At 53.1% G+C, this 13,915-nt stretch overlaps 1 protein-coding gene across 2 annotated transcripts in view; it reads right to left on the bottom strand.

Moving 5' to 3' along the window:
- The window catches only part of SND1 (staphylococcal nuclease and tudor domain containing 1), a 477,167-nt gene that overhangs the window by 204,696 nt on the left and 258,556 nt on the right, over positions 1-13,915 (bottom strand). For both annotated transcript variants that reach the window (XM_039520222.1, XM_039520221.1), the window contains exon 14: positions 6,345-6,417. In XM_039520222.1, the coding sequence (XP_039376156.1) occupies positions 6,345-6,417 (73 nt within the window). The remainder of the gene's footprint in view (positions 1-6,344; positions 6,418-13,915) is intronic.

The following is a 13,915-nucleotide window of genomic DNA, read 5'->3' as shown; positions in this document are numbered from 1 at the left end:
TTCACCAGGACTCTCAGCCAGCCAGTCAAGCAGGTGGTTTATTTAGACGACAGGAACACAGTCCCAGACAGGTCTTGCAGACACAGACTACAGGATCCTCCCCAATTAGATCCATCCTGGGGTCCCAAGAGCACCACAGCCCCCTTGTGGGGGGGGGGGGAGGGTCAGAGCCCTGTCTGTGCTTCCCTCCATTCCCCAGCCAGCTCGTGAAACTCCTCTCACTCTCCAGCATCTCCTCCCCCGAGGCCTTTGTTCAGCTTCCCAGGCAGAGGTGTGACCTGGCCTCTACCCCCTTCCTGGGTTCTCACTTACATGCTCAGGTCTCCTCCCTCCAGCCAGTCTCCCCTCCCCCAATGCAGACCGTCCTCCCAGGCCGACACCCCCCACTCAGCATTCACAGCCCACAGTAAGAACAGTCCCAGTTCCTCACACCTGCCCCACAGTAATCCCTAGAGCAGAATTCACAAAAAGCCACCCAAACTTGATCTAAACAATACCAGTAATGGAGAAGCCAGCACGACCCTACATCAGCTGTTCCAAAGAGGAGTTATCTTCCTTGACAAAAATCTGCCCCTTATTTCCTGTCTGAGAAAGTCTAGCTTCAGCTTCTAGCTGCTGACTTGTGCTCTGCAAAACTGAGGAGCTCTGTGCTACCAAACTTCTGTTCCCCACGAAGGTACCTACCGACTGTGGCCAGATCACTCCAACATTTTCCTTGGTAAGCTAAACAGACTGAGCTCCTTGAGTCACGCTCAGGCAGGTTTTCTAATCCTTTAATCATTTTCGTGACTCTTCTCTGAACCTGCTCCATGTATTAACATCCTTCTTAAATTCTGGACACAGGATCCCAGCATCAGTCACATCACCACCAATTACAGAGGTAAAATAACCTCTGCTCCTACTCGAGATTCCCCTGTTCATGCATCCCAGGATCACATCAGCCCTTTTGGCCACAGCATCACACTGAATGCTCATGTTCAGCTGATTATCCATCATGAGCCCCAAATCCTTTAGAGTCCCTGCTTCCCAGCTAGCATCCCGTCCTGTACATATGGCCCGCACGCTGTGTGCCCCGCTGGATACCTGTCCATTTAGCTGTGTTAACGATTTGCTTGCACCCAGCTTACAGAGCGAGCTGGATCTCTTGGTATCAGTGACCTGGCCTCTTCATTCTTTACCACTCCCCCAGCATGCATGTCATCAGCACTGATCTGATGTTTTCTCCCAGGTCACTGACAAAGGTGTTTGAGTACGGCCTAGAACCAGCCCCTGGTCATACCCAGTTGTGCCACAGGCTCCCTGGCTGTACCACTTACCTCTGCTGCGGCTCGGTTCCCTGTGGGCACATGCAGCCAGGGGGGAGATCGCTGGGAAGAGCTGGTACCACGCGGTGCTCTGAAGGATGGACTCAGCAAAGAGCAGAATGGAGGCTCGTCGAGTGCCAGCAAGCCGGGCAGGGCAGACCCTTCCCCCCTGAACCAGGCACAGCTGAGCCCAGATGCCCTGAGATCTGTCTCCACGGGAAGAAGAAACCCACAGAGCCCAGGACTCAGGCTCCCGGGGACTGTACTAGGGGGCTAAAAACAGCTGTATGGACATTGGGGCTCAGGCTCTGAAGCTGGGGGGATGGGGGGCAGGGGGTGTTCAGAGCCCAAGCTCCAGCTCAAACCCGCCATCTTTAGCGCTGCAGCGGGTTTCTGCTTGCCATGGAGACGTACCCTGGGAGACTCCCTCCTGGTCTAGAGGGCAAGGGGCTGGCGTGGGTTAGTACGGAGCCTGTAAGAGGGCAGAGGCGGCTGGTGCCCTGGGAATAGGGCAGCACGGAAGAGGATGTGGAGGGGGAAGAGATGGGAGATGCAAAGGAGGCCTCAAGGGTGGTACAGGGTGGATAACGTGGTACAAGACAGGCTGTGGCAGGGCTGCAAGAGGGAAGTGGGGTGGGATTGTCCGCCCCGTGGGAGGGCTACGCACGACAGTGGTGGCAGGAGCTGAGATCAGGGTGGTAGATGGCCACTTAAGACCAGAAAGCCCCCGCCCCGTGCAGGCATCTACAGCCATGAGTGCAAAATGCCCCTCCCCTCCCCATCAGCAATGGCACAGGGTGCCAGGAGACGCAGGCCCAGGCAGCAGGGCCCCTGGTACGAGGGTGAGGGGATGGTGCGTGCCCGGAGCAGGGCTGGAGTGAGGAGCCAAGTCACCTGTGGGAGGGAGCAGACGCAGGAGCGAGTGCCTCAGCGCCAGCCAATGCCTGCAGCATGGGGGTGAGAGCAGGTGGCTCTCAGAACGTGCAATGGCAGGGGGCAGAGGAGAGCTCAAGGGTGGCAGGAGACTCCAAGGTCACCAGCCTGAGGGAAAGCACGGCCCTGCCTCTCTAACCCCAGCACCAGAGCTCCCAGCCAACGGGACAGTGACCTGAACGTTGCAAAGGAAGCAGGGGAGAGAAGGGAATGGCTCTGGAGCCCACCACTCCCTGTGCTAATGAGCAGGGCCCTCCTCTCCCCGAGGCCGTAACTCATTCGTTTGTGTTGCCAGAGCAAGGTGGAGCTCCAGCAGCGTGGGCTCTACGCTGAGCATCTGCAGGGCCGGCGCTGCAAGAGAAACGGAGAGCGGCACTGCAGGCGGCCGGGGGAGCGGAGCCACAGCCAAGCTAATGCGGAAAGAGCACTGGGCACTGGCACCACACAGAGCAACGCTGCTGCTTCTCCTGCTCCGCCACCACCGCCCAACCCTGCCCCTCCCCACCTGGTGTGGAAGGCAGGCGCTGCCCTGGCAGGGAAAGCCCCAATCTAAGGTAGCCGGATGGTGATGCAGATATTCCAGCAGCAATCGCAGACCCGCCCAGGACAGCGCCACCCGCGAATAGCTTCCCTTGAAATAATCCCAGATTAAAAGGCAGCGCTAGAGGGCGGACGGGCTATTTACTCGTGGCAGCAATTAGATGCCAGGCACCATCTTAATCAGCACCTCCTGCCAGGGTGCTGGAAATGGGGGGGCGGGGAGGTGAGAGGTCTGACTGGGCTTTGCTCTGCGGATGCTAGCAGCCTCTCCAGGCCACGGCCTGGTTCACTGAGACAGCTCCGACAGCCTGTACAACTCAGAATAATGAGATTATCTGCAGAACATGCCACACACCATGTGCTAACAGGAGAGCGTAAAACCCCTCGTGGGGTATTTACAGCCCCCGCTGAAGGGAGAGCCACTAACAGCACACAAACACCCCCTTCAGCATCGCGTGGGCGAGAAACAGAACAGGGAGGCTTTAGGTGACCTCAACTGGAGTATGGAGCTGGTAATTTCTTGCAAGCAAATTAACGTGAGGGGGGTCTGAGTGCCACACGTGGGCATCAGCGCAAGAGACGCACAGCGAGGCAGGCAGTGCCACCAAGGAGACCACCACACTTCGTGTGACCCTCCTGCCTGTTTCCACACCAGAGCCAGGCCGCGAGGACGGACCCTGTTACACAACACTGCAGCTGATGGCGCAGCAGGCTAACCTAGCGTTATCACCCAGGGCCTGCTGGGAAGCCAGCTTCCCGGGTAGCCTCCCCGAGAAGGGAGCTATTTGTTCCAAGTGCCAAGTTTGATTTCTTGAGAATGACCCCCAAGAGGGGGAGGTGAAGGGGCAAACAGACTGAAAACACAACTGTGCACTTGCCATAACGCTGCAAAACCAAACCAGCACATGGGCGCCCCGGCAGCCCTCCACAACGCCTCGCCTTGCATCACCCCAATTCTGCTCATGTTGGCAAGAATCCTGCATGGCGAGGGGCCGGAAGGAGCAAGGTCCCTGCAGTTCTCCACACCCCCAATGTCTTGTGCTACCTTCTGCACTGGGAGGTGAAGCAGCACATGCCCTGCAGCTGCGGGCTGGGTTAAGCCCGGTGCACACAGCAGGGAATACTCCTGCACTGGCCAAAGGAGAGGGTGTGTTAGCTGGGACACTGCAGGACACCTCCCAGGCTGTGATCTCCGTTTGGGGGCGCATGCCCATGCCGCCAGAGGAGAGCGCAGATGCTAATTCACATCCTATTATTTTGGCAGCAGTAGAGCACACGCTGTCAGCTCAGCACACACTAACATTCATCACGCCGTGCAACTGCTGACATTCAGCTAACTAAGAGCGGGATCAATTTAAGAAAAACTATTAAAGATTTAAAAAGATTAACAAAGCGTCATAACGCAGTGATGTATGACCCCCATTTTATTTGTGGGGCCCCATCTTTTATCCGCTGCAAAGCGGCTGCATGTTTTACCTATCAAGTTACAGGCGCTCCCTAGAATCCTGTCCACCGTCACAAGCACGGGGGTTGAGCCTTGCACTGACCGCACACGGACCCCCGGCGATGGAGAGAGCGCACCCACGCGCACACGAAGGGAAGGAAAGCCGCTAAATCTCCCAGCCTGGGAGGCAGCAAACAAGAGTTCAGCGTTTTAAAGAGAGCCCTTTGTGATCCTGGCAGACAAGGTCAAACTCGGCAGCTCTCGCGACTGAAATGTTGGCCTCGCCTTACGTCTCAGGTTTTACTTGGGATTTTAAATTGCTCCTATGGACAATTTAACCAACATGTATTTTTTAAACCGTCCAAGCGCAGCAGCCATCCAGCACAGGCAGCTGTGGGATGCCTCTGCTCAATAACGAACGAGATCCAGAGCAGGCTGCACAGGGCTGCCCCCACGCCCCCGTCGAGAGGGCCCTGTGGATTCTGGACTGGGCCCTTCTGTCCACATCAGCTCCACAGAGGTTCTTATCCAGGTCCCCGCTCCCCTCCTGTATGCAGGCCTCCACAGACAGCACTTGGACTGAACGCCCCCCTCTCTGCCTTGGGGAGGGGGCAGGTAGGGGGCTCGAAGGCCAGGGGCAGGCTGCATGGAGAAGACTTCGATCTAAGGGATACCTGGCCTAGGCTGCACCCCTGAAGGATCCGACTTTAATGGGATTAACATACCTTGGAGCCCTCAGCCATGATGTTAAAGGGACCCCCCCTTTCAAGGCCATGCCCTGGGATTTCAGTGACATGGGGTTTAAACTCAACCATGGCAGCCCATCGGGGGCCTTGCCCAGCTGCCCTGAGTTATTACGGACTAGGCACACTGCATGCAGAGACTGCTCAGTAGGACTGACAGGAATTGGGCTGGTTTATCAACACGGGGCCAATGGCACACCCACCAGCGACTCCAGGTTCCTGAGCCGGTACATCAGTACAAGGCACTGCTGAGAATCACTTTGCTTTAGCCAGCTGCATAGCTGCCCCGGGATGCCCCAATGCAGCTGACTCCAATGGACAGCCAGCCCGGCGGCGGCACTGCTGCTACTCCCCCAGGATAGCAACGCCGCCGAGAACTCTGTGCTCTGGCTCCTAGAGAAAGGAATCAGCTCCTGCCACACAACAGCGCCCCTGCTGGCCAAGTGAGGAATTGTACCAATGGGCCCCCGAGACATCCTTGTGTGGAGTCAGAAATACGGCTACTGCACGCAGGCCTCAAAGCAGGCACCAGGCTGCAGGGCCAACCAGCCCCAGGGCTCTCCTTGGCTCGCAGCCCTGCGACAATGCAGGGCCCATTTCCACATCGACCGCTTCGCCTAACACAGTCCCCAGTGCGCAGGCAATGTGCCAGGTTACGTGCGTTTATTCTATTTGCCTTCTCATTCCCCTTTCCAGGCCGCAAGCGCTCCGAGCAATTCCAGCCTGAGGACAGCACGAGGCAAGCGTGCCGACTGTGCCACCGAACAAAGAAAGCCTGTTTCCTTTCTCTAGGCCTCAACCCTTTCGGAGCCGCTGCTCGCGTTCCAACACCGGCGCGCAGGGCGGCTGCAGGGCGAAGAGCGGAGCCGAGCGCGCCGGCAAATTGGAAAAAAGGCGCTTGCAACACACAAGGGAATTGAAAAGGGCAAATTGTGTTTAAATCCGAGGGCTCTTCCCATTTAAACGATAATCATCAATCAGGCGAGGATCTCGCCCGTAGCCTCCTACTGGGGCTGCACCACAAGCGTATGTTTCAGTAGCCACCCTCTCACCTCTGCACCGGAGCATGATGGGAAAGAGCCAGAGGCCCAGACGCTGCGGCACCCTGAGGAAGTCCGAGCTAGTCCTCCAACAATAAAGCAGCAGCAAACATGCTGATTCAAGGCCCAGCAGAGGGCTCGGTGTGGAGACCACAGCCTGACACGCTGTCTCCAGTCATCTCACTGCTCCTTGGCATCCCCCCGCTGTCTGCTATACCCCCATGTCGTCGCAACTTACGAGGTTGTGCGCTCTCAAGCCCTTAGCAGTATCCCTAGGCTCTACCACAAGAGAGCTAATAATAATGCCACGCTGCATGGGCAGAACCATGCGGATCCTTACCCCAGAGATATCGGCCACCCGGTGTATTGGCACCTCTTTCTTGCTGTGCAATCCTTTGCCATTCTTGATAGCCCTGTTGGAGGGAAAACAAACACAAAATATAATCAGCGTGGGAAAGCAAAGCGAGCTGTGCCATCTGCACTGCGCACGCCGGATGGCACCGACAGCTCGGCACCGTGCGTGAGGGGAGCCCAGACGCGCTCGTTAGCCTGCTAATCCCAATTACTGGTATTCAGCTGCTCACCTGAGCTATGCATGTACCTGATCAGAGAGAACATTTGTAGACGTTACCAAATTAAATGGCTTTGTTCCCTGCACAAGGGAAGGAATCAACAGGATGAGCACGCCGGGGAGAATCAAAAGTAATAAATGTTTCTTTCAGCGTTTAATCACGTGAAATATTTTAAATGCAAAATACGCAGCCAGCGTTCCAATTCTAATGGAAATACGTTCCTCCCAGGTAAAAAAGAAAAAGAAGATAAGATAAGTAGACTGAATGAAGCAACACTGTACAAGGAAGTCATTTAACAGCCACAAAAATTAGCAAATGCTACAGAAGTGACATGAAGGCCCATTTTCAATTCCATCTGAAGCCATAACTATTAGAGCATATTAACAGGAAAAGAAGAATTGCCACGACAGATCATCTCAGTCCAGCCTGGGCAGCACTCTTCCTCTCTCCCTCAGCTCCGGTATCCTGCCGCCTTGCAGCCGTACTAGCTCCGAGCTCTGGCTAGCAGATTTTATCTATGGGGAAGGGAGCTTTGCCCACAATTCAAAAGGAATATGATGCACACCTAAAATGTAAGTAATCGCCTCCTTCTGACCCTACTGGGATAGCCATCTGTGAAACCTCAGACCCCAATATCCAGCCCCGAGCCATGCCAGAACAAACCACTAGTCTGTCTCTGTGCTGCACCTAGCACAATGGGGTGCTGCTCCATGACTGGGGCTCCTAGCCACGAATGCAAAACAACAAATAAAATAAATAAGGGTCCCAGCCCAGTCTCCTGCCTGTGGCAACAGCCAGCATATGACACTGCAACATGGCAAATTATTGGGGGCAAGGAAGAGATTCCTCTGCACACCAGCTTTCACCCGGAAGCAGGCGATACAGCCGACCTTGGAGCCTTCATAGCTACAGTGTTATTAAATGGCCAGATTCATCCAGGCCGTTCCTTTTCCTGAAAGTCCAGATGCCGTCCGACTCCCTCCTGTAGCAAATCCCTTAGCTCAACCGTGGGCTGTGAGATGTATTAAAAATGGACTTCAGGCAAGTTGCAGCTCTGTGTTTTATAAATATTGAATGAAAGAGCTTCGGAGTCCGAATGCTCCAGCCCGGAGACAAATTGTTCCCCCCACCTCCACCAGTGTTGCAAGTCTTGCAATATTTGGGGTTTTATGTAAAGACCCAACTCCTGGAGTCATGTGAGATTCTCACATACAGAAATTGCTAGCCCTGTGGTTCCAGAGAAAAGCTTGAAAACATGAGCCCCTGAAAGCTTGAACACCAGAAGGCAAATTTAAACAAACAATTTGTACAAGCCTGGAAGATAATAGGGTGATAAGTAACAGCCAATGCAGACTTGTCAAGAATAAATCATGTCAAACCAATCTAATTTCCTTTTTTGACAGCATAACCACCCTAGTGGATGCAGGGATGGGGAAGAGAGGGAAGCAGTAGCCGTGATACAGCTTGATGTGAGTAAGGCTTTTGACACGGTCCTATACGACATTCTCATAAGCGACCTAGGGAAAAGTGGTCTAGATGAAATCATCAGAAGGCGGGTGCACAACTGGCTGAATGCACGCACTCAAAGAGTAGCTATCACTGGTTCACTGCCAGAGGATGCATCTGGTGGGGTCCCACAGGGGTCAGGCCAGGGTCTGAGACTATTCAGTATTTTCATTAATGATCTGGATAATGGAGTGGAGATAATGCTTATAACATTTGCAGATGACACCAAACCAGGAGGGGCTGCAAGCCCTTTGGAGGGCAGGATTAGAATTCAAAACGAACTTGAAAAACCGGGGAGCTGATCTGAAATCAGTCAGAGGAAATTCAATACAGACTAGTGAAAGTACTTCACTTACGGCTTATCTCCATGGCACGTTACTGTGGCAAGGCAGGGCATGCATCCACAGCGCACCAGTTTACCATGCAGTAACACCCCCTGCTGGGCACCTACCCCAGTGTCCTGGAATGCTACTCTGGCACTTGCCGTGACCACACCCAACATTACTGCATGGCAAGCCGGTGTGCTCTAGATTCACACTTTGACTTGCCACAGTGCCCTTACGAAGGAAAAATCAAAGGCACAACTATAAAATGAGGAACAACTGGTTAGATGGCAGCACTGCTGAAAAGGATGAGAGGGGTTGCTCACCCTGTGCAGTAACAGAGGTTCCTGCTCTACCGCCGAGTCCATGTTTGAACCCTGAAGCGGAGGGGAGGAGAGTGGGTAGTGGAGGACCTATAGGGGGAACACATCTCTAAGAACCTCAGTTACTGCACAGGTGAGTAAACCCTCTTCTTCAAGTAGTATCCATACAGTCACAGTAGGTGACTGTAGAGCAGTGCTCTTAGCTGGGAAGCTGGGGCGTCGGAATCGTATCAATGAGGACAGGACAGTGCATTCTAATATGGGATCTGATGGTGAGTCATGGGTGATCGCATAATGCTGTATGAATGTGTCTGATGCGCAGGTGTCTGCCTTACAAATGTCCATAATCAGCACGTCCTTTGGAAAGGCTATGGAAGTGGACAACGATTGAGTGGAATGCATTCGAATGCCCAGTGAGGCCCATAGTTTATGTTGCTGGTAGCAAAGGTGGGTGCACTCGGAGATCCATTTAGAAAGTCTCTGTTTCAGATGGCAGATCCCTTTGATCTTTCAGCCCGAGAGAGGAATACACGTGGTAACTGAACGATTTAGTTCCTTCGAGGTGGAAGGCCAACGCCTAGGGTAGCATGGCCTCACGCTGGTTTCCATGTGGTTTGGAGAAAAAGGATGGAAGGTGAATGGTTTGGTTCAGGTGAAAGGATGATACCACCCTGGGTAAGACCTTCAGGAGGGGTCATAAAGGGACCTTATCCTTGTAGAAGGTTGGGGGGGGAGGGACGCCATGAGGGCACCAATTTCATTTGCCCAGCGGGCGGATGTAATGGCTACGAGAAAGGCAGTCTTTATGAATAGGTGCATGGAGGAACAGGTTGACATGGGTTCAAACAGGGAGCCTGTGAGGGAGCGTAAAACAAGACTGAGATCCCAAGGCGGGGTGGGGTCTCATACTTCATGGTACAAGTTGTGAAGGCCCTTGAGGAATATTTTTGGGTCATCAGGTGGGTAAAAACCAAATGACCTTCTATCTTAGACTGGAATGCAGTGATGGCAGCCAGGTGTACACGAATGGAGCTCAAGTAGAGTCCTGGTCTTGAGTTGAAGGATGTAGTCCAGCATGAGTAGTAAAAGGAGCCCTCAGCACTGAAACACATTTGGTGTCGCACTAAGTCTGGAATCTTTACCATTGGTGTAGATAAGGATGGCGTGCGGTTGAACATTTACTATTTAAAAGGATACCTTTTACCTCATCAGAACAGGTCACCTCAGGAGCATGGAAGCATGAAGGAGCCATGCCTTCAGGTGGAGAATCTCCAGATTTGGGTGGAGAATTTGGCCTGCACTCAGAGAGGCGGTGTGGATTTGGCTGTAGGATTATTGGAGGACAAACCGCCATGTGCAAGAGATAAGGTACCGTATCTGTTGGGGCCATTAGAATGACTCTAGCTTGCTTTACTTGCATCTGTGAAGCACCCTGAATAGTAGCGGAAGAGGTGGAAAGGCATAGAGGAGAGGTGCATTCCATGTGATGATAAAGGCATCCCAAGGGCACATGACTTACAAGGAGAGGCTGAGAGAACTGGGATTATTTAGCCTGCAGAAGAGAAGAATGAGGGGGGATTTGAAGCTGCTTTCAACTACCTGAAAGGGGGTTCCATAGAGGATGGAGCTCGGCTGTTCTCAGTGGTGGCAGATGACAGAACAAGGAGCGATGGTTTCAAGTTGCAATGGGGGAGGTCTAGGTTGGTGTCACAGAGTCCCTGGGCGCTGCTCTGGAACTGCTCCCCACAAAGCCAGTCAGGACTTTGGGGAGCCGCCTCTCCCTCGGATCAGACTGGCTCCAGGGCAAGAGGCTCACACGGCTTCACCTCCTGGGTCTCTCCTTGGAGCATTCAGCATCCTCTGCCCCTCCATGCGCTTCCCACAGCAAGTCCGCCCAGGCGGGGTCCTGGGGAAGCCACAGGGTCCTGCACCCCCACTTCGCAGTCAGACGTGACTCTCAGCCAGCCAGTAACACAGAGGTTTATTCAATGACAGGAACATGGGCTAAAACAGAGCTTGTGGGTACCGCGAACCAGACCCCTCGGCCGGGTCCATTCTGGGGGGCAGTGAGCCAGACCCCCACGTCTGCCCTCACTCCTCGTCCCCAGCCAGCTCCAGACTGACATCCCCTCCAGACCCTCCTCCTCTGCTCAGTTCCTTTCCCAGGACAGGCTGCCACCTGATCTCTTTGTCTCCAACACCTTCAGTTGGCACCTTGCAGAGAAGGGGCCCAGGCCATTAGTTGCTAGGAGACAGAGTGCCAGGCATTTAGGTACACTGGCCCCTTCCTCTGCAGCAATCACACCCCCTTATTCCACCACCTAGATACTTAAGAACTGCATCGGGGACACTGAGGCACCAACACCGTATTCAGAGAAAACATTAAGAACATTCCAACTTCGTCACAGTTGGATATTAGGCAACACTATTTCACTAGGAGGGTGGTGAAGCACTGGAATAGGTTACCTAGGGAGGTGGCTTACCTTAGAGGTTTTTAAGGCCCAGCTTGACAAACCCTGGCTGGGATGATTTAGTTGGGTTTGGTCCTACTTTGAGCAGGGGGTCGGGACTAGATGACCTCCTGAGGTCTCTTCCAACCCTGATATTCTATGATTCTTCTATGATCTGGGGAGGATGAGGAGAGGTTGGCCGGTGGTGTGACCACTTCCTCATGTTCCTCGAAAGGCTCTCTTTGGTTTGAGGGGCCTAGAGACTGAGGAAGATGAAGAGGGTGCATGTCAGTTCCTCTGATCAGTGGCGGTTGAGGAAAGTGTTGCCTGTATGCCACCCACAGGTCCCAGTACGGGCAAACAGGCATATGGGGTGGCACCCATGGGCACCTGTAACAAGGACCTGGCTTGGTTCTAGAGTCCTGATATTGAGGGGGTGTAAAGGATTCATGTTGTGCCATCCCTTGATATGATGGTGGGGTGTGCAGTGTAACTGAGCAATCCTCCTCACTAAAGAAGAGGGGGGCAGTTCTAGGAGGTGAGGGAGTGTGTGGTATCATTGGCATCTCTGCAGGAGAGACATGAATTGGTCCTGATTTGAGCAGGGGGTTGGACTAGATACCTCCTGAGGTCCCTTCCAACCCTGATATTCTATGAATTACTGGTAGTTTGCTATGGAGAAGCAGCGACGCCGCGGTTTCAGAAACCACCAAGTCTCTTGGGAACCTGAACTCTGTGGTACCAGCATGATCATTATTGGTAATGCATGATGTGAGTGCATTGGTGCCATAGGAGGTCTAGGCATCAGTGCAGATGGGGTCAGTGCCAAGCTCAGCTGAAGTCTACCAAGTAGCCAATAGGTGGCGCCAAGGGCTTCGCCTGTGTCAGGGGCTTCACCAGTGCCGAGGCGCTCAGCCATGGGGTAGTTGGTACCAACCGAGATTTCTGATCTGTCTTTGTCAGTGCCCCCTTTATGTGATCCTGCCCTCCTAGGTTCCTTCGACCTACCGATAATGCTGGTACTGGAGGTACTCGGGTGATGAAAGGAGCTAGGTCTCACTCCAGAAGATGTGGGGGCCACTGACCTCAGGGGGTGTTTCTTGTCATCCTGACTAGGAACTGAAGACTTTCTCTTCACAGTGTGCGGTGAGTGTGGGGTGGTAGATGACGGTGCTGATGGAAACCACTGCACAAGAGAGGTATCAGGAGTCAGGGTCTAGCCACAACGAGCCTTCCATCATAATTTTTGTTTCAGTTCACAGGCCTCTTGGCCTGCATTTCCAATTTGAGGCAGTGGGTGCACTTCTCTGGTACGTGCCCCTCTCCCAGACAACAAATGCACCGTGAGTGGCCGTCACTCATGGGGATGGCCTTGCGGCAGGTGAGGCACCTCAAACCCGGGGGAGCCGGGCATAACCCTGTGCAGGGAGAACTTTGCTGTAGGGTAGAATGTAAGAACTTACACTAAGCTAAAAGGTAATGGAGAGGAAAGAACGGAAAGAAAAGTTTGGGTTTGGCGGACTTTTGGGGAGAAGAAAATAAAGGGAGGAAGCATCTATCATCTACTTTGAACAGAAACTTCTGGCCACTACAGACACTAATGATGCCCATGAAGGGCTCTGCTAGGGATTCCGTCCCAGACCCGAGGGGGGGGGGGGGGGAAGAAGGAAGTAAGGGCAATTGGACAGCATGGCACTACAGAAGCCGCTCATGGTGCGAGATGGGGAGGAGTACGTGTGCGGCCCAATGGGCACTGCTACTGAAGATCTCCCATCCCAGGGGCAGGGACGCTAGCTCACCTAACGTGAAACACTCATAAGGGGACACATCTCGAAGAAGAACTGGCGGCTCTAGTGGATCATAAATTGAATGAGACACAACAATGTCATGCGGTTGAGAAAAAGGCTAGTATCATCCTGGGGTGTGTTAACAGGAACATCTTCTGTAAGACGGGGAGGTGACTGTCCAGATCTACTCAGTACTGGTGAAGCCTCAGCTGGAGTACTGTGTCCAGTTCTGGGCACCACCCGTTAGGAAAGATGTAGATAAATTGGAGAAAGCCCAGAGGAGAGCAACCAAAACAATGAAAGATTTAGAAGACCTGACCTATGAGGAAAGGTTAAAAAACTGGACATGTTTAGTCTGGAAAAGAGAAGGTGGAATGGGGACTTGATAACAGCCTTCACATATGAAAAAGGTAGTTATAAAGAGGACTGATCAGTTGCTCTCCATGTCCAGAATAAAGGATACGTTAAGAAGGAATGAGCTTACTCTGCGGCAAGAGAGATTTTGCTTAGATATTAGGAAAAAACTTTCTGGCGACAAGGATAGTTAAGCACGGGGACAGTCACCTAGTATCCCTGGTAGAGGTTGAAGAACAGGTTGGTCGTAATCCTGCCTCAGAGCAGGGGCCTGGACTAGATGACCTCTCAAAGCATCTTCCAGCCCAACATTTCCATGGTTTTAAGACCCACCCAACATTGGCTTAAAAACCAGGACATTAAAAACAATTAAAATTAATCTTGTAGATCTCAAGGCCAGAAGGGACCATTGTGATCACCTGCTCTGACCTCCTGTACAGCACAGGCCACAGGGCTTCCCTGAATTAACTCCTGGTTGAACTGTACTTCAAGGGCCTGTAAGAAGTGATTGAAAAGGATGGCAAGTTAAACTGCAGTGGAGCTGAAGAGCTACTGACTTTTGGGGCACCACACTCGTAACACCAACGTCGCTCTGC

This window comes from Mauremys reevesii, linkage group 1, assembly GCF_016161935.1.
Source record: "Mauremys reevesii isolate NIE-2019 linkage group 1, ASM1616193v1, whole genome shotgun sequence".
Lineage (NCBI taxonomy): Eukaryota > Metazoa > Chordata > Testudines > Geoemydidae > Mauremys > Mauremys reevesii.
This window is presented reverse-complemented; position numbering and strand designations above follow the sequence as displayed.